At 43.1% G+C, this 19,902-nt stretch overlaps 1 protein-coding gene across 10 annotated transcripts in view; it reads left to right on the top strand.

Moving 5' to 3' along the window:
* Positions 1–19,902, top strand: part of unm_hu7910 (un-named hu7910) — a 247,657-nt gene that overhangs the window by 208,655 nt on the left and 19,100 nt on the right. For all 10 annotated transcript variants that reach the window (XM_067980168.1, XM_067980165.1, XM_067980167.1 and 7 more), the window contains one exon: positions 12,233–12,324. In XM_067980168.1, coding sequence (XP_067836269.1) covers positions 12,233–12,324 — 92 coding nt within the window. The remainder of the gene's footprint in view (positions 1–12,232; positions 12,325–19,902) is intronic.

The following is a 19,902-nucleotide window of genomic DNA, read 5'->3' as shown; positions in this document are numbered from 1 at the left end:
ATTCTCGAGAAAGGGTTAATACATTGTGGCCACAGTAATGGGCTGCAGCAGACTCGAGCTAAACCTCCTAATGAGGAATTGTACCTAATTACAGGCTGTTGTGAGTGAGAAGCATGACTAAGGGCTGAGTGCTTTAAATGAAATACCTGCAGGGTATTACAAATATAATGGGTGTGGACACAATTTACATGGAAATTGCCATAAGGAATGTTGACAGGACATATCAATTTTAGTAATATATAGATTTTTTGAGAGTTTCTTATAAAAATTAGAATTATGAATGGCTGGTAAATATGATCAATTTTTATAATTTTGTTGTACATTGGGAGTGAAGAATGGAGTACAAGTAATCTTGTGAAAAAGCCAACCATCATGGATCATCCCTTGTATTTCTTTTAGAAGCTATTGGACAACTTCCTGCAGCACACTTTCAACTTGTAATAACTCAAACAACAGAATAATTTGTAATCAACTACTGTTTAGAGGTGGAGCAAATGCTGCAGGCTCTCACTACGAATGTCCTGGGAAAGTGCACAGCAGGATTATAAGCAATGAAAACCAAGCAAAAGCTAATTTTAATGGCTGTTCATTTAGACAGTAATATTTTGTGTAAATGCTGTCCTTTAAAATTAATAATTCAAGTTAATAGCAATCGTAACACAGATATAATAAACTACACTACCGATTTTCTGATGGTAACCTGGGAGCCACTGCGCTGATTTTATCATGCAAGAAGTTTGTGGGTTGAGTCCAGTTACAGATGAACTTGTCAAATTAGATTTTTTTTAAAAATCCTCCCATTTTCACCCCTTCCTTTCCGTAAGATGTATTGTGGTTCCACTATATTTCACCCAACTATGGCCATTCTTCACATATGAGCCTTAGCAGCGAGTGTCACGGCTGAGTGTTATACTGTCTTTACCTGATGTTCACAGGTGGTCCATTTCCAGCAGGAACTCTTGCTGATTCTGAGGCCAACTGTACTGCCCCCCACCCCTACTTCTGCTCAGGTCAAGATTAGGTCATTCAACATAGCAGAGATCAAAGCTGGGACCTCCTCATCTTGAATACAACACTAATGTATTTACCCGCTCAGCAATCAGGAGAACTGGTGGGCATGGTTATAAAAGCAAAACCTAAACCCTAATCATCGTAAAGACTCTCAGTCACCCTTAGGTAACAATGTCGCAAACTTAATTGATTCAATAAGGGTCATTGCAGAAGTATCTACCATTTTGTTTAAAAGAAATGTATACTTATTAGTGCATGTTGAGCAATTATTGAACTCTATTGTATTATATTTAGAATTTGTGTCCTAATGTGATTTGTCCACTCAGCACTCAGGTTAGTTCCATTCCTGGGATTTTCCTGTTGTTTCAATAGGGCTGTGTGCTGGCTAAGCCACTATACAAATTTTGTCAGGTGCTGGAGTGAAGACTGATTTTCTTGCTACCAAACAATGTTTTACTGGTTCCTGTGCACTATTCCTTAAATTGCACTATTAGCGGAAGTTTTGTTCTAGTAACGCCACGAATGACAGTGGAGGACTGTGGACAGCATTCCCCATTCATGATGATATTGGAGCTGAACTGCACAACAACATATGGGAGGGGGGAGGCTTAGTTGTACAGAAAAGGCCTGCTTTATAGGTATTGTAATTTTATAACCATTTAGTAGGATATACATCTTTTAATATTCAACATAACATGGATCAGTTTTGTTGCTAGGAAAGATTTTCAAATTAAACAAAGTGAATGAGGGACGTAAACATAATGAGCATCTCTCTACAGTTATTTCTAGCATGTTTGTGCTTTTAATTATTGCCAGATTATTAATTGAAACAGATGTTATGAGTAAATTAACTTAATTGGCAGTAGAATTGTGATTCAGTGATCAAATAGCTACCAATTTAAAATGTGTAGGAAGAAAGTTCTCAATTATTTTTGAGCAGCTTTCGGCTACCCTGCCAGACCACCATTCAGAATGTGGGCAGACTGAACAGAGTTTCGCTTCACACCCTGTCCACCTGTACTCTGACTCCGTTCTCCAGATGTTCGGGCACTCCAGATGGTGGACGTCTGTCACTCCAGCTGATCTGGTGAGGAGGTGTTCTGACTAAGTTAGAGATGGAGAAGTGTTACTCCATATAATCCCACCCCCCCCCCCCCCCCAACCCCGACTCTGGACCAAAAAAAAGTAAAATATAACAAAGGTACAATGTTGCATTATCTAATGAAAAGCAAAGATTAGTGCTTTAATTCTGTGCCCAATAGAAAATGATAGATTGTTGAAATTCTGTAATGTAATACTGTGCTTATACATTGTAAGAAATGTTTTTCTATCTGTCATGCTTGACCTAGTAGCACAATTTATTAATAATTCTGTGTAGACGATGTTTTGACAAGAAGGGTTTGAGATGTCAGTGGATATTGGGCATTTAACAGTTGAGGATGTTAGATCTCTTCCTAAACACTTAGAAATATTTAGCATAGAGAACTGTAAAGATGCCATATATTTAATAAAACTCAGATATCTGACCCCATCATTTTAAGCTACCGGTCCATTAAAGATATATTCTGGCTATTGGTTAGTAGAGCTGATGAAACAATTACGGCTGTGAGGAGTGATGATGTGTTAGAAGGATCATCAAATGAGGCCATATGGGCTGAGCTAAAGAACAAAAAATGGGCAGTCACACTACTGGGAGTGTACTATAGACCCCCAACAGTCAGAGAGATAGAAGGGCAAATTTCTCGGAAGTGCAAAAACAATAGGGCAGTAATAGTAGGGTATTTCAACTACCTTAATATTAACTGGGATACAATCAGTGCAAAAGGTATAGAGGGTGCAGAATTTTTTAAATTGCACTCAGGAGAACTTTTTTAGCCAGTACATAGCAAGCCCAACAAGAGGGGAGGGGGGTGCAGTTCTGGATTTAGTTTTAGGGAATAGAGCTGGGCAGGTGGAAGTAGCAGCAGTGGGGACAGCATTTTGGTGGTAGTGATCATAATTCAGTTAGATTTAGTATAGTTATGGAAAAGGACAGAGATAGAATAGGAGTAAAAGTTTTCAATTGGGGAAAGGCCAATTTTACTAAACTGAAAAGTGATTTAGCAAAAGTAGACTGGAAACAGCTACTTGAAGGTAAATCAATATCAGAGCAGTGGGAGGCATTCAAGGGGTTCAGAGTAAACATGTTCCCACAAAGAGAAAGGGTGGGACTGTGAAATCTAGAGTTCCCTGGTTGACGAGGAGCATACAGAGTAAGATAAGGCAAAAAAAGGAAGCTTTTGTCAGACACCAAGAGCTCAATACTACAGGATGCCTAGAGGAGCATAGAAAGTGCAGGGGTGAAATTAAAAAGGAAATTAAGAAAGCAAAGAGAGGGCATGAAAAAATACTGGCAAGTAAAATCAAAGAAAACCCAAAAATGTTTTATAAATACATAAAGAGCAAGAGGATAACTAAAAGAGTAGGGCCTGTTAGAGACCAAAAAGGTAACCTGTGTGTGGAGGCGGAAGATGTGGGTATGGTTCTTAATGAATACTTTCGGCTCAATTTTCAAATTTAAAAAACGGATGGGTTGGGGGCGGGGGGGGGGGGCATTAAAAATTGCCACCATTTCGGACCCGCCTCCAACCCGCCCATTTCCGGTTTTCACTGGGGCGGGCGACCAACTCGGTCCCAGGAGGCGGGTCAGGCCTTGAAACCTTTCAAGGAGGCTTTGGGCCTCCATTTTTCACTAATTCCCAATTTCAACCCTCGGGGGGGCCGGGATTCCTGGGCCTTCCCTTTTAAGTCCCGTGAAAGGAAGCGAGAAGGCCCGAGACTAACAGGAAGGTGCCTCGAAAGGCACAGCTTGTGGGCCTGGAGGAGCAGGAGTGCTTCCCCCAGGCCCAACAAACCTACCTGCGTGGACACCCTCCCCCTCCCCCTCCCCCCGATCGCAGACCCCTCCCCCCCCCCGATCGCCCACCCGACCCTTATCCCCGATCCCCCTCCCCCGCCCCCTTAACGATCACGGACCCCCACAATGACCCCTGATCCCATCCCCCATGACTCGCGACCCCCATGCCCCTTGCCCACCCGTGCCCCCCCCTTCAAATCCATACAAACAAAGACTTAACTGCAGACTTGCCTGCAGACATCCTCTCCCAGACCAATCGCTCAGTCGGACGGGAAACCGACAAAAAAAAGGTAAAAGACGATCTTGCGTCAAAATCGTAAGGATGTCTGGGAAACACGTACTAATGGGTTTCCCAACCTCAATTTGACCCCCCGCCCCCTTCCCGGTTCCATTTTAAAATCACCCCCTTTGCATCTGTCTTCACAAAAGAGAGGAATGATGCAGAGATTGTAGTTGAGGAGGAGTGTGAAATATTGGATGGGATAAACATAGTGAGAGAGGAAGTATCAAGAGTTTAGCATCTTTGAAAGTAAATAAATCGCCAGGCCGGGATGCAATGTATCCTAGGCTGCTAAGAGAAGCAAGGGAGGAAATAGCGGAGGCTCTGACCGTCATTTTCCAATCCTCCCTGGCTACAGGCGTGGTGCCGGAGGAATGGAGAACTGCTAACATTGTACTGTTGTTTAAAAAGAGATAGAGATGGACCAAGTAATCATAGGCCAATCAGTATGACCTCGGTGGTGGGCAAATTATTGGAATCGATTCTGAGGGACAGCGTAAATCGTCATTTAGAAAGGCACAGGTTAATCAAGGACAGTCAACATGGATTTGTTAAAGGAAGGTCGTGTCTAACTAACTTGACCGAATTTTTTGAGACGGTAACAAGGAGGTTCGATGAGGATAATGCGTTTGATGTAGTGTACATGGATTTTAGCAAGGCTTTTGACATGGCCCCACATGGCTGACTGGCCAAAAAAGTAAAAGCCCATGGGATCTAAGGGAAAGTTGGATCCAAAATTGGCTCAGTGGCAGGAAGCAAAGGATAATGGTTGACGGGTGTTTTTGTGACTGGAGGGCTGTTTCCAGTGGGGTCCCACAAGGCTCAGTACTAGGTCCCTTGCTTTTTGTGTTATATATTAATGATTTGGAATTGAATGTTGGGGGGCTTGATCACGAATTTTGCAGATGATACAAAAGTTGGACGTATGGTTGGTAGTGAGGAGGAAAGCTGTAGACTGCAGGAAGGTATCAATGGACTGGTCAAGTGAGCAGAAAAGTGGCAAATGGAATTCAATCCGGAGAAGTGTGAGGTAATGCACTTGGGGAGGGCAAACAAGGCAAGGGAGTACACAATAAATGGCAGGGTACTGAGAGGTGTAGAGGAAGTGAGGGACCTTGGAGTGCATGTCCACAGATCCCTGAAGGTAGCAAGACAGATAGATAAGGTGGTTAAAAAGGCATACGGGAAACTTTCCTTTATTAGCCAAGGCATGGAATATAAGAGCAGGGAGGTTATGCTAGAACTGTATAAAACATTAGTTAGGGCATAGTTTGAGTACAGTTCTGGTCACCACATTACAGGAAGGATGTAATTGCACTATAGAGGGTACAGAGGAGATTTACGAGGATGTTGCCAGGGCTGGAGAATTTTAGCTATGGGAAAAGATTGGATAGGCTGAGGTTGTTTTCTTTGTAACAAAGGAGGCTGAGGGGAGTTTAATTGAGGTTTATAAAATTATGACTGGACTAGATAGAGTTGATAGGGAGGACCTATTTCCCTTAGCAGAGGGGTCAGTGGCCAGAGGGCATAGATTTAAAGTAATTGGTAGAAGGATTAGAGGGGAGCTGAGGAGAAATTCTTCCACCCAGAGGATGGTGAGGGTTTGGAACTCACTGTCTGAAAGCGTGGAAGAGACAGAAACCCTCAACTCATTTTAAAAAGTACTTGGATGTACACTTGAAGTGCCGTAACCTACAGGGCTACGGACCAAGTGCTGGAAAGTGGGATTAAGCTCGAAAGCTCTTTTTCGGCTGGCACGGACTGAATGGCTGCCTTCTGTGCCGTAACTTTCCATGATGTCTGAATCAGTTTGAATTACATTCAAACTCATCTGCTTGTATTGGGTATGTTTTGCTGTTTCTAGGCTGAACAACTAGCACTGTGGGACAGTAGAAGTCAGCATGTGACTAACACCCAGAAATACCCCACCATACACGAAAGCAAAAGTACTATACTTATTGGCATATCCCAGCATCATTGATTGCAAGATAATTACAGATGAGGGAAACATTTTGGCCCATTTCAGTTTATCTATCCAGGAAGACCCCAAAGTCCCCCAATTGCAGCATGTGATTGTTTCTTAAAGGAGGTCCAGGGTTTTCACCTCCTATATATCATTCTATCTAGTAGTCCATTCCACGTGTTGATCACTTTCCGGCAATTACAGGCAAGTTAGCCTAACATCAGTGATGGGGAAACTATTATAGATAATTTAAGACAAAATAAATTGACACTTGGAAGAGTATGGGCTAATAAATGAAAGTCAGTACGGATATGTTTAAGGAAAATCGTGTTTGACTAACCTGATTGAGTTCTTTGGTGAAGTAACGGAGAGGGTTGATGATGGTAGTGCGGTTGATGTGTTTATGGACTTTCAAAAGGCATTTGATAAAGTACCACATAATAGACTTGTCAGCAAAATTAAAGCCCATAGGATTAAAGGGACAGTGGCAGTGTGGCTACAGAATTGGCGAAGGGTCAGAAAGCAGAGTGAAGTGGTGAACGGTTGTTTTAAGACTAGAGGGAAGTATACAGTGGTGTTCTCCAGGGGTCGGTATTAGGACCGTTGCACTTTTTAATATATATTAATTACCTGTACTTGGGTATACAGAGAATAATTTCAAGGTTTGCAAAACTTGGGAATGTAGTAAACAATGTGGAGGATAATAAAAGACTTCAGAAGGACTTAGACAGACTGGTGAAATGGGCAGCCACCATGGCAGATGAAATTTAATGCAGAGAAGTGTGAAGTGATGCATTTTGGTGGGAAGAATGAGACGATGCAATATAAACTAAATGTTAAAATTTTAAAGAGGGTACAGGAACAGAGATACCTGGGGGTGTATGTACACAAATCTTTTGAAGATGGCAGGACGAGTTGAGAAGGCTGTTTTTAAAAAAGCATATGGGATCCTGGACTTTATTAATAGAGGCATAGAGTACAAATTCAAAGAAGTTATGCTAAACTTTTATAAAACACTGGTTAGGCCTCAACTGGAGTATTGTTCAATTCTGGGCACCACACTTTAGGAAGAATGTGAAGGCCTTATAAGAGGGTGCAGAAGAGATTTACTAGAATGGTGCCAGAGATTAGGGACTTCAGTTATATGGAGAGACTGGAGAAGCTGGAGTTGTTCTCCTTAGAACAGAGAAGGTTAAGGGGAGATTTAATTGAGGTGTTCAAAATCATGAGAGTTTTGATAGATTAAATAAGGAGAAACTGTTTCCAGTGGCAGAAGGGTCAGTAACCAGAGGACACAGGTTTAAAGTGATTGGCAAAAGAGTCAGGTGACATGAGGAAACATTTTTTTGCACAGAATGTTATGATCTGGAATGCACTGCCTGAAAGGGTGGTGGAAGCAGATTCAATAATAACTTTCAAAAGGGAATTGGATAAATACTTGAAAGGAAAAAAATTACAGGGCTATGCTTGAGAGCAGGGGAGTGAGACTAATTTGATAGCTGTTTCAAAGAGCAGGTACGATGGGTCGAATGGCTGCCTTCTGTGCTGTAACATATTATGATACTTTGTGGGGGGAAAAACTTTGACATCAGTCCTAAAATTGCCTTTTACTAGTTTGACGCTGTGATTCCCTTTCCCACATTCTTACAATTTAGTTTAAAGTAAATTTCCAGGTTTACCTTTTACTACCTTGTATACCGCTTTAAGATCCACTCAAATGCCTCCTTTCAAGGTCAAAAAGCCAAGTTTCTCCCATCTTTCCTCACAACCTGGATCTTTGACACGAGACACCAACCTGGTAGCTCTCTTCTGCACTGCTTCCAACGCTTGAATATCTCTCGTGTCTCTGGCCAGAACTGGACACAGTATTCAACGTGATCTGACCAAAACTCTTTATAATTTGAACATGGCTTCCTCTGACTGGTATTCTACTGTTTTGGCTATGTAATTCAACATTCTGTTGGCTTTGTTGACTGCTGCTACTGTATGGCTGGACATGATGAACATCCAGACTACAATGATTCCTAGGTCCCTTTCAACTTTGTTCTAAGCTATTTCAACAATATTAAGGAGTACATCTGTCATCTGATTTTTCTACCTATGTTCAGTATTTTATACTTGTTTGAATTAAATTTCATCTGCTAGTGTTCCGCCTACTGACATTTTGTCCAACTCATTTTGATTCCCTCTGATTCCACTCCCCGTTCAACCTTGATAGTCAGAGGTACCTGTGCCTGGAACATAGGAACTAGAGTAAGCCATTCAGCCCCTCAAGCATGTTCCACCATTCAATTAGATCATGGATGATCTGTGTCTTAACTCCATAACCCTTTCCCTAACAAAAATCTATCAATCTCAGTTTTGAAACTTTCAATTGACCGAGCCTCAACAGCTTTTTTGGAGGGGCGGGAGGAAGAGGTCCAGATATCCACTACCCATTGTGAGAAGAAGTGCTTCCTGACATCACCCCTGAACAGCTTAGCTCTAATTTTAAGATTATGCCCCCTTGTTTTGGACTCCACCACCAGAGGAACTAGTTTCTCTATCTACCCTATCAGCTCCTTTAATCAGCTTAAACATCTCAATTAGATCACCCCTTAATCTTGTATACTTAAGGGAATACAAGCCTAGTCTATGCAACCTGTGCTCATAATTTAACCCTTTTGGCCCTGGTATTGTTCTGGTGAATCTGCGCTGCACCCTCTCCAAGGCCAATATATCCTTCCTGAAGTGCGGTGGCCAGACTGAACGCAGTACTGTAAATGGGATCTAACCAGAGCTTTATATAACTATAACATAACTTCTACCCTTTTGTATGCCAGCCCCATTGAGATAAAGGCCAACATTCCATTGGCATTTTTAATTATCTTTTGTATCTGTTCACTAGTTTTTAGCGATTTCTGTACTTGGATCCCTAAATCTCTCTGCTCCTGCACAGTTCTTAGCTTCCCACCATTTAGAAAGTACTCTGATCTATCTTTAAAAAAGTTAGCAGTGGGAAATGAGAGAACTATTCGTGGAAAAACTTAGATTCTTGCTCTATGCTCAGCATGAATATTCATTAGGGCCTTCCAATGGCAGTTGGCAGTCATGGAGTTGGAGGAAGAAGAGTTTAAGCAGAGGGAAGAAGTTTCCTTCAGCACTTGTCTCCATTTGATGCTAACCCTGCTCCAGATTGTACCTTCTCCAGCTTTCATCACTGATGATTTGCTCTCGAGGTCTAATACTTATTCTGCCTTTCACTGACTAGTGATGATTCACTTACCACGTTTAGTGCAGTATTATCCACTTGCCCTTAATCCCCTCACTTCTGTCTGTCCTTCTAAATTTTTGGACCTAACTCTCTAAAGCTATAACCCTTTCCTTATGCTTTTTGATGAGCAGATAATTTTTTTCACCTTTTTTACTCATCTATTATACCCAGCTTTCTCATTTGTAAACATTCCATAGCAAACACTCCACAGCCTCCTTAATTATACTTCTCTTGGGTGCCTTCTTTTGGGAGGTTCTTTTTAATTTTGATTTTCTCAGGTGGTCTGTTTTAAATTTACATATTGGGCTGCTCCCTTGGAAGCTGTTAGATATGATCTTTGATGCATGCTGAGTTAGCTGACCTCAATGAGGTGGGGTGGGAGTATAATTGACTTCAGCACCCAGGATTAGAGAAGGAAGAAAAATCGGTCAGGATTACTGCTTCTGATTTGCTAATCAGGGACCTCTGCTGGAAATTGCACATTTGGATGCCTGGTGAGGACGAGGTTGGGCTCGGATGTGATTTCCCTCCTCCATACTAATAACCTGCTGGTCCCTCAACATGAACCAATGCCTTCAGGGGAGAGAGGGAGAATTTTTAAAAATTTAAATTCGGTCCTTAATTAGCTGTAAACGTTCTTAAAACTGAATTTCTTGCTGATCAAGAAAATGAACATTAAAATTCGCCTTTCTCAAGTAGGGGAACGCGTGATAAATGCGTGGGCTTTAGGGGCACGCGTGATAAATGCGTGGGCTTTAGGGGCACGCGTGATAAATGCGTGGGCTTTAGGGGCACGCGTGATAAATGCGTGGGCTTTAGGGGCACGCGTGATAAATGCGTGGGCTTTAGGGGCACGCGTGATAAATGCGTGGGCTTTAGGGGCACGCGTGATAAATGCGTGGGCTTTAGGGGCACGCGTGATTAATGCGTGGGCTTTAGGGGCACGCGTGATTAATGCGTGGGCTTTAGGGGCACGCGTGATTAATGCGTGGGCTTTAGGGGCACGCGTGATTAATGCGTGGGCTTTAGGGGCACGCGTGATTAATGCGTGGGCTTTAGGGGCACGCGTGATTAATGCGTGGGCTTTAGGGGCACGCGTGATTAATGCGTGGGCTTTAGGGGCACGCGTGATTAATGCGTGGGCTTTAGGGGCACGCGTGATTAATGCGTGGGCTTTAGGGGCACGCGTGATTAATGCGTGGGCTTTAGGGGCACGCGTGATTAATGCGTGGGCTTTAGGGGCACGCGTGATTAATGCGTGGGCTTTAGGGGCACGCGTGATAAATGCGTGGGCTTTAGGGGCACGCGTGATAAATGCGTGGGCTTTAGGGGCACGCGTGATAAATGCGTGGGCTTTAGGGGCACGCGTGATAAATGCGTGGGCTTTAGGGGCACGCGTGATAAATGCGTGGGCTTTAGGGGCACGCGTGATAAATGCGTGGGCTTTAGGGGCACGCGTGATAAATGCGTGGGCTTTAGGGGCACGCGTGATAAATGCGTGGGCTTTAGGGGCACGCGTGATAAATGCGTGGGCTTTAGGGGCACGCGTGATAAATGCGTGGGCTTTAGGGGCACGCGTGATTAATGGAACCAAATGAGTGCCTTTTTTTACCTATGTAATCTTAGACGAGCATCCTTCTGTTTACGTACACTATTCAGCAGATGTCAAAAACCCAATAGGGTTAATGGCAATTAAAATGGCTAAAATAAAATGTAATGTTAAAATGAGTTGGCCTGGTGAATTCTAAAAATGTTTTGTAATTTAAATATAGTTTTTAGTGGGTGAAGCAGCTTTCAATGCATTTTGTTGGTAAAATAATGTGAAAAATTAGAGGGTCACAATGACCAATTTTATATATGACAGGGTAGCGAATCTTAAAGTAGCCACACATAGAAATGTGTGTCATCTCCCAGTGGAGGTATGCATCAAAGCTTTCAAATCACTTGAATACCCACTCACTGAACACTCAATTACAGTACTTTGTGAATAGAATTGGACTCCTACATGTAGAGAGATGAGCTAGTGTACATAGCTGTCAGTGAGTCTGTGACACATGCACTATTATTGCTGAGGTAAAATTGTACCTTTATGGAGAAGGTTTATTTTTCCTTACTTAGTGTGGGTTGGTTGAATGAATTAGGCATGAAAGCTTTGTAAATGGAAGATCAATTGGCAAGAAAGTGCTATTATATTAGGAAATCTACCAACACATGCTAAAGATGTGTTTAATTGAGAGAGATGATTGTTAGTAGCATCGGACTATATCCATCTGAGCAAATATTGATATGTAACTAAAGTGCCATACGAATTGAGAAAGTTTTCAGAATTGGAGGGGAAAATGGACAGGAGTACAGTATATGTAAATTAGATTATTCAAATCCCATTAAGTTTCTTGAGCCTTTTAATTTGCTACTAAGTGGGATTCTTTTGGGTTTTTGTCAGTGATTTTACCCCAGTTTAATCCTAAACTGATTTACTCCCGCTAACCCCTCCCTCTAATATTTGGAAACTTGGCTGAAAAAATTGGAAATGCCTGCGACTTCAGAGAGATTCTTCCATTCTTGGTATGTTTGTATTCTTTTGTACACTGACAAAATAGGATGAAGATGCAAGGGGAAAAGGAGACGTGAGAAAACTATAATACGGGAGCTCTAACTGGATGTGTGTAAGAAGTACATCAATTGTAGTTTAATTCAACGTGAGGTTTGTAGTATGGCTGGTAATGGTTGTTAGATCAGAAATTCATTGCCTATGCATCTAATTATGACATTCCAAAATTATGGTAATGCAGCTGCTGCCTTGTTATATATATTTCTTTTTCCCACTAGGTCGTAGGACTGAGAATTCATGTAAACAAGTTCCAAAAACATGTGCCTTGCTGGAAAAGTTTCCTGAGTCAACAGGCTGCAAACGTGGACAGGTGCTTTCACTTTTTCATCTTTTATTGTAGAAATAATTTATCCTGTACAGTGCTTAAAGGTTTCTGTCATTAAATTGGTGAAATGTGACCTGTGAATTTTGAACAAAGTAAGACATAAAACACATCCTTTACAGATCAGAATAAATACAAATTTAAGTTTGATTCAAATATAGATTTTTTTTTTAAGTTGAAAATGCTCTCAGCACACAGGCATATGAGGCCAGCCACAGCTTTTCAGGAGAAAAAGCTGTTAAATGCATTGTTCTTTCACACCAATTAAAATGTCATGCATTTATGAAACAATTCATTAAGATCCTGACTAAGTCTTGACACGTATGGCATTAGTAATTAACTTGACATCCAGAGTAATGGCATCTGCCTGCAAGCGTGAGAAGAAATGAGAGAGGCAGAAGCAGTTCAGTTCTTCTATGACTCAACCTGCAGAAGCCCCTCCGACACTGCAGTATTAGAAGGATGTAGAGATTGAGATGCACTGCGATGCATGAAGGATGAGTCTAGCTGTTAGTGCTCAGTCTAATACAAGTTATTACCACTTGACCAGAAAAGAGAGCCAAACTTGGCATTCTCACATAACTCAAACCAAATCTCATTCCATCTTTACCTTCATCAGCCATATTGCATTTGGCTGCTAACTCCAACTGACTTTGTAACTCATACAAAAATAAGTGCTGTTCAGTTGCTAAGACTGATTCCTGACTAAGATGTGTAATGTTGCATTCGATTGGGAACACATCAATAATCTACCATTGGCAAGTCCCTTTTTTCTGATTCTAATCTTGAGCATCTACCATTGATTTTAATACCCTCATATGTACATGAAGGCCATATATATTATCTCAAAGCCTGGTACTTGTATCCTTTGGCTAACATTCTACAGCTAACTGTTCCGTTGTAAAATCAATTTATTTACTGAGAAACATATTAAAAGCTAGTAGGTGCATAGTGCACTATCCCTTAAGCTCTAACGTATGTTGTAAACCAACCTAAACTGATGGGATAAAAGTATCTCTCTCAAACACACGCATGCACACTTAGCCAAGTTCTTAATGTATATAGGCCGATAGTGCAAAACTACACCGATTGACCATCTCAATCTCGGGGGGCCTCAAGAATATTTAGTGCACACAACGGAGATGTCACATCATTACAATAGGAACTGCAGTGAAGCCTAAAGATCCCATTCTTGGTTTTACATTTTGTACTGATTTTCTTCTCTTCTGAAGTTCTGCAGTATGCCCTGTGAGTGCCAGCAGCTGCCTTGACCAAATGTCCATTCCTATATAAGTCAATGCATTGAGTGTTGGCAAACTAGTCAAATGTAGGGCAATCACAGCCAAGCCCAATCCTCAAATCAGCCAACATCTACACAATAGTAGTTTCTAACATACGTACCAGTCTGCAGTGGGAAACTTTTTTAATTCCACTCACTGACCTATGACCAATTTTGTGGGACATTGCCATGTTGGCTGAGATTAGCTAATTCAGAAGACAACAGGGACTGCTCAGCAGCACATCTAGAGGTGGGGAGAGCTGCTTGTTATACATTTAATATTCCTTCTGGGCTTGAATTTCTGCTTCAGATCAAAATTTTAGTTCATGATCATTGAAGAGAAAATACTCTCCTCCTGTGGCTCGTCCTGCACATCAAGTCACCAACACTTCTCATCAGTTAGTTAGCGAAACAAGCTCAAACTTTTAATACTTTTGAAAAGTATGAATCTATTGTTGATTTAATGTTGCTGTTTATTTATTATATAGTTAGCCATAGAACATTTCCAAAGTGCAGTGACTACGGGCTCGATATTAGCACCCGTGATCGGATGCGTTCCTGGAGGGGGGCTCCGAAAATCGGGGAATCCCGGAGCAGGTCGGGAGCCCGGCTCCAACCCGCCCACTTCCAGGTTCCCCACAGATGCGCTGACATGCGCGCACAGCCCCCGCATGTGGGACTCCCGCAGGCAATTAAAGCCGGCGCGGTGCTACTTAAAAGTATTTATACTGGTCTTTCAGGTCGTTAACAGACCTGATTAAGGAGATATTTTACATGGGGTGGGATTTTACAAACAACTGGAACTGTTTCCCGTACTGGGGGAAACACGCCCAATTGAAATGGACGTGTGGCAGCTGCAAAGGTCCATTTGACAGGTGTGGGGGGGGGTGGGGAGACCCTCACTCATTGCAGGAGGCCACTCCGTCACTTTGGACAAAGTTTGGCCTCCACCACCCTCCTCCTAACAATAAAATTCACCAACTTGCACACTTACCCCGGGGTCCAGAGACATGTACCTACCTTGCGGACCCCCTCAGATGAACATCTTCCGGATGGGGGCAGCCGTAGCTGCAGTCATGACCTCCTCGGAGGGCGAACAGCATCACCAGCCTCGCCGGCCACGCCGTCCACCTCTGATACGTGGAGCTCCACAACACAGTGCTGTGACACATCCACCTGCATAGCAGGAGGGAGGGCAGAGGCAGAGAGAGATGTGTCGCAGAGGGCACTACCCTCGCCACTGGGTCCACAGACCGAGGCTCAGCTTCCTGGACCTCTCTGAGCAGCAGTGCACACGGAGGCTCAGAGTCACTCGACATGTAGTCGTGGACATCCACAGCTTCCTTCATGCCGAGCTGCTCCCGGCTGGCCCGAGCACCATCATCTTACCTGTTGTTGTCAAAGTCACCACTGCCCTCAACAACTTCTCCTCCGCATCCTTCCAGGGTGCCACCGGGGACATCGCCGACGTCTCTCAGTCGTCTGCACAAAAGAGCCCTGCAAATATACCTACACCCACTCTGCAGTGACACAATGGGTGGCATCAGGTGTGGGTCTTCATTGTGATCCTCAGGAAAGGGCATTATTGCACAAACCAGACAAGATTCGCAAAGACGTGGCAGTAGTGGTGCCAATATAATATGTGATATGAGTTGGTCAGAAATTAAATATAAGTTTAAAAACCATGACAAACCCTCAAACACCCTTGTGCATCCCCTTCATGCTCACAACACGTTTGCCTTACGCTTCCTACTACACATATGTGATGCATGCCCTGTGGCTGCAGCACAGGTCGTGGCAGGTTGAGTGAGGCTGACCGTGAAAGAGATGCATCAGAGGGTGAGTATGAGATAGAGCCATGAGATTGTATGAGGATTGGGTTGAGTGGTAGTGGCGGGATGAGTACTGGCGAGGTGAGTAAGTGCAGGTAAGATGAGGATGAGGTTTGAGTGGGTGTGAGGAGTGATGTGACAGAGTAGTGTTCGCAGTGCAGAAGGAGATGTGGGGTGGGGGTGGTGATGTGGCAGACGGAGTGTACTCACTTTGGCTGACCTACTTAGGTCATTGCAGGTGACCTCCTCTGCCACCTTGAGCCAGGCCTTGGTGGCAGAGGCAGGCCGCTTCCTCCCGCCCGCTGGGGGAAAGATCTCTGTCCTCCCCCTCCTCCTCACCCCATCCAATGATACCTGGAGTGAGGCATCATTAAACCTGGGAGCAGCCTTCCCCCTGGGCTGCTCCATGCTGTAATTTTTCCTATTTCTTGCAGCATCAGTCAGTGGAGGACTGCCCCTTTAAATAGAGCTCCTCCAGCTGACAGCCTATGCTGCGCATGCTGTAATTTTTCCTATTTCTTGCAGCATCAGTCAGTGGAGGACTGCCCCTTTAAATAGAGCTCCTCCAGCTGACAGCCTATGCTGCGCATGCGCACTCAGCCCGACGCGCAGCTCAGCAGCGGGGAACCCGGAAGACCAATCAGCCTGCGATCGCGCGTGGGGCAGACTGATTTCACCGGGCGTGTTACCCACGCACCCAATAGACCCCCCCCGCCGCCCTCCTAATATCGAGCCCTACATTTCTATTTCCCATTCAAGCCTTTTTGTTTTGCAATTCAGAAGTGTGAAAAGAGGACAGTGGTGAATAGAGAACTTTAATATAATTGTGGCTTTCAGACCAAAGATTTTTACTGCATTTTGAAAGTGAAGCAACACAATGCCAAATGGTTTCATTTCCTCAGCAATAAAGCCATTCTGTTAGTGCATTGATACTACAACATTCAGTCACCTTTGATCTCTTTATATAGAATTCCATAGCAGTAATTTATTTATATTTCCTTTCCTTTCTGTGTTTCTCCCTACCAATCCCCACAGCTTCCATCTGCTGCCTTACTGCCTTTCAGTGAGGGGGGCAGCTAACTGCTCCTCAACACATTTTTGTTAATGTTGGTCTGAACTCATTCTGTCAGTATTTCTTCCCCTCAAGATTAGCAAACACTTTTTTCTGTTGGCCCAGCTGAAAACTAGTGAGGATAGATTTGGAAACAAGTAAATTTGTATTTTAAACTTCTGCCCTCTTGTTTAGAGCCCATACATGAGGCCCGTCTGCCTTCCCAGGTGGACGTAAAAGATCCCATGGAACTATTCAAAGAAGATCAGGAGCGTTCTCCTGGTGTCCTTGCCAATATTTATCCCTCAACCAATATCACTAATGAACAGATTATCTGGCCATTATCTCATTGCTGTTTGTGGGACCTTGCTGTGCACAAATTGGCTGCCGCATTTCCCAACATTACAACAGTGACTACACTTCGAAAGGTATTCATAGGTGGTAAAGTGCTTTGGGATATCCTGCAGTTGTGAAAGGCGCTATATAAATGGAAGTTTTTTCATTCTTTCGTATCACTACTGCCTAAAGTGAATTTATAAGTGGGAGCTTCAGCAAGAATTCAGCTATGTCTGCTGGTGTGTATTTTTTTAATGGGCACAAATTAGACTCTTATGGGAGCCTGTTTTAAAAAATCCAGTCTTGTTTAGCATTCACACTCAAACTTCACCCCAGGGAAGCAAGTTTGTCAGTTTTAGCCAGGTCTATGGGTAGAGAGAGAAAACTATCCCAAAATGCTCCCCTCCTGACAGAAAAGCCAACAAGTAGTTTTTGGCAGTAGTTATAGAGATATCCCTATCTAATGGGGGAGAGCAGCCTTTCCTTCTGAGGGTGGAGGGGTGGGTTGGAGGAATCATAGAAAATTTACAGCACAGAAGGAGGCCATTCAGCCATGGTGTCCGTGCCGGCCGAAAATGAGCCACCAGCCTAATCCCACTTTCCAGCACTTGATCTGTAGCCTTGTAGGTTATGGCACTTCAGGTACTTTTTAAATGAGTTGAGGGTTTCTGCTTCAGCCAACCTTTCAGGCAGTGAGTTCCAGACCCCTACCACCCTCTGGATGAAAAAGATTTTCCTCAGCTCCCCTCTAATCCTGCTAATTACTTTAAATCTCTGCCCCCTAATTATTGTCCTCTCTGCTAAGGGAAATAGGTCCTCCCTATCCATGCTTTCGAGGCCCCTCGTAATTTTGTACACCTCAATTAAATCACCCCTCAGCCTCCTCTGTTCCAAAGAGAACAACTCCAGCCTATCCAATCTTTCCTCATTGCTAAAATTCTCCAGTCCTGGCAACATCCTCGTAAATCTCCTCTGCACCTTCTCTAGTGCAATTACATCCTTCCTGTAATGTAGTGACCAAAATTGTACGCAAGCTGTGGCCTAACTCATGTTTTATACAGTTCTAGCATAACCTTGCTGCTCTTATATTCTTTGTCTCGGCTAATAAAGGAAAGTATCCCGTATGCCTTCTTAACCACCTTATCTACCTGTCCTGCTACCTTCAGGGATCTGTAGACATGCACTCCAAGGTCCCTCACTTCCTCTACACCTCTTAGTATCCTCACATTTATTGTGTATTCCCTTGTTGTTTGCCCTCCCCAAATGCATTACCTCACACTTCTCCGGATTGAATTCCATTTGCCACTTTTCTGCCTACCTCACCAGTCCAATGATACCTTCCTGCAGTCTACAGCTTTCCTCCTCACTATCAACCACACAGCCAATTTTTGTATCATCTCCAAACTTCTTAATCATGCTCCCTACATTTAAGTCCAAATCATTAATATATACCACAAAAATCAAGGGACCTAGCACTGAGCCCTGCAGAACCCCACTGGAAACAGACTTCCAGTCACAAAAACACCCATTGCTTCCTGCCACTGAGCCAATTTTGGCTCCAACTTGCCACTTTCCCTTGGATCCCATGGGCTTGTATTTTTTTGATCAGTCTGCCATGTGGGACCTTGTCAAAAGCCTTGCTAAAATTCATGTAGACTACATCAAATGCACTACACTCATCCACTCTCCTTGTTACCTCCTCAAAAAATTCAATCAAGTTAGTCAGACATGACCTTCCTTTAACAAATCCATGCTGACTGTCCTTAATTACTCCATGCCTTTCTAAGTGATGGTTTATCCTGTCTCTCAGAATCGATTCCAATAATTTGCCCACCACTGAGATTAGACCAACTGGCCTTTAATTACTCGGTCTATCCCTCGCTTCCTTTTTAAACAACGGTGCAACGTTAGCAGTCCTCCAATTCTCTGGCACCATCCCTGTATCCAGTGAGGATTAGAAAATGATGGTCAGAGCCTCTACTATTTCCTCCCTTGCTTCTTTTAGCAGTCTGGGATACAATTCATCCGAGCCTGGTAATTTATCTAATTTTAAAGATGCTAATCCCCTTAATACTTCCTCTCTTACTATGTTTATCCCATCCAACATTTCACATTCCTTCTCCTTAATTACAATGTCTGAATTGTCCCTTTCTTTTGTGAAGACAGACACAAAGTATTCATTAAGAACAATACCAACATCTTCCACCTCCGCACATGGGTTACCTTTTTGGTCTTTCCTTAGTTATCCTCTTGCTCTTAAATTATTTATAAAACATCTTTGGGTTTTCCTGGATTTTACTTGCCAATATTTTTTCATGCCCTCTCTTTGCTTTCATAATTTCCTTTTTAATTTCACCCCTGCACTTTCTATAGTCCTCTCGGCTTTCTGTAGTATTGACTTCTCGGTATCTGACATAAACTTTCCTTTTTCTGCCTCATCATACCCTGTATGCTCTTTGACATCCAGGGAGCTCTAGATTTGGCAGTCCCACCCTTTTTCTTTGTTGGGAACATGTTGCCATGAACCCCTTGAATCTCCCCCTTGAATGCTTCCCACTACTCTGAAATTGATTTACCTTCAAGTAGCTGTTTCCAGTCCATTTTTGCTAAATCACTCCAGCTTAGTGAAATTGGCCTTTCCCCAATTGAGAACTTTTAACTCCTGTTCTATCTTTGTTCTTTTCCATAACTATGTTAAATCTAACTGAATTATGATCACTACCACCAAAATGTTCTCCCACTGATACTCCTTTCACCTGCCCAGCTTCATTTCCTAAAACTAAATCCAGAACTGCCCCCCTCTCGTTGGGCTTGCTACGTGCTGGCTAAAAAAAAAAGTTCGCCTGAATGCAATTTAAGAATTTTGTGCCCTCTATACCCTTCACACTGTTTGCATCCCAGTTAATATTCGGATAGTTGAAATCCCCTACTGTTTTTGCACTTCTCAGAAATTTCCCTACATATTTGTTCTTCTATCTCCCTCTGACTGTTTGAGGGTCTATAGTACACTCCCAGTAATGTGACTGCCCATTTTTTGTTCCTTAGCTCAACTCATATGGCCTCATTTG

The sequence above is a fragment of the Heptranchias perlo genome, chromosome 3 (assembly GCF_035084215.1).
Source record: "Heptranchias perlo isolate sHepPer1 chromosome 3, sHepPer1.hap1, whole genome shotgun sequence".
Classification (NCBI taxonomy): domain Eukaryota; kingdom Metazoa; phylum Chordata; class Chondrichthyes; order Hexanchiformes; family Hexanchidae; genus Heptranchias; species Heptranchias perlo.
This window is presented reverse-complemented; position numbering and strand designations above follow the sequence as displayed.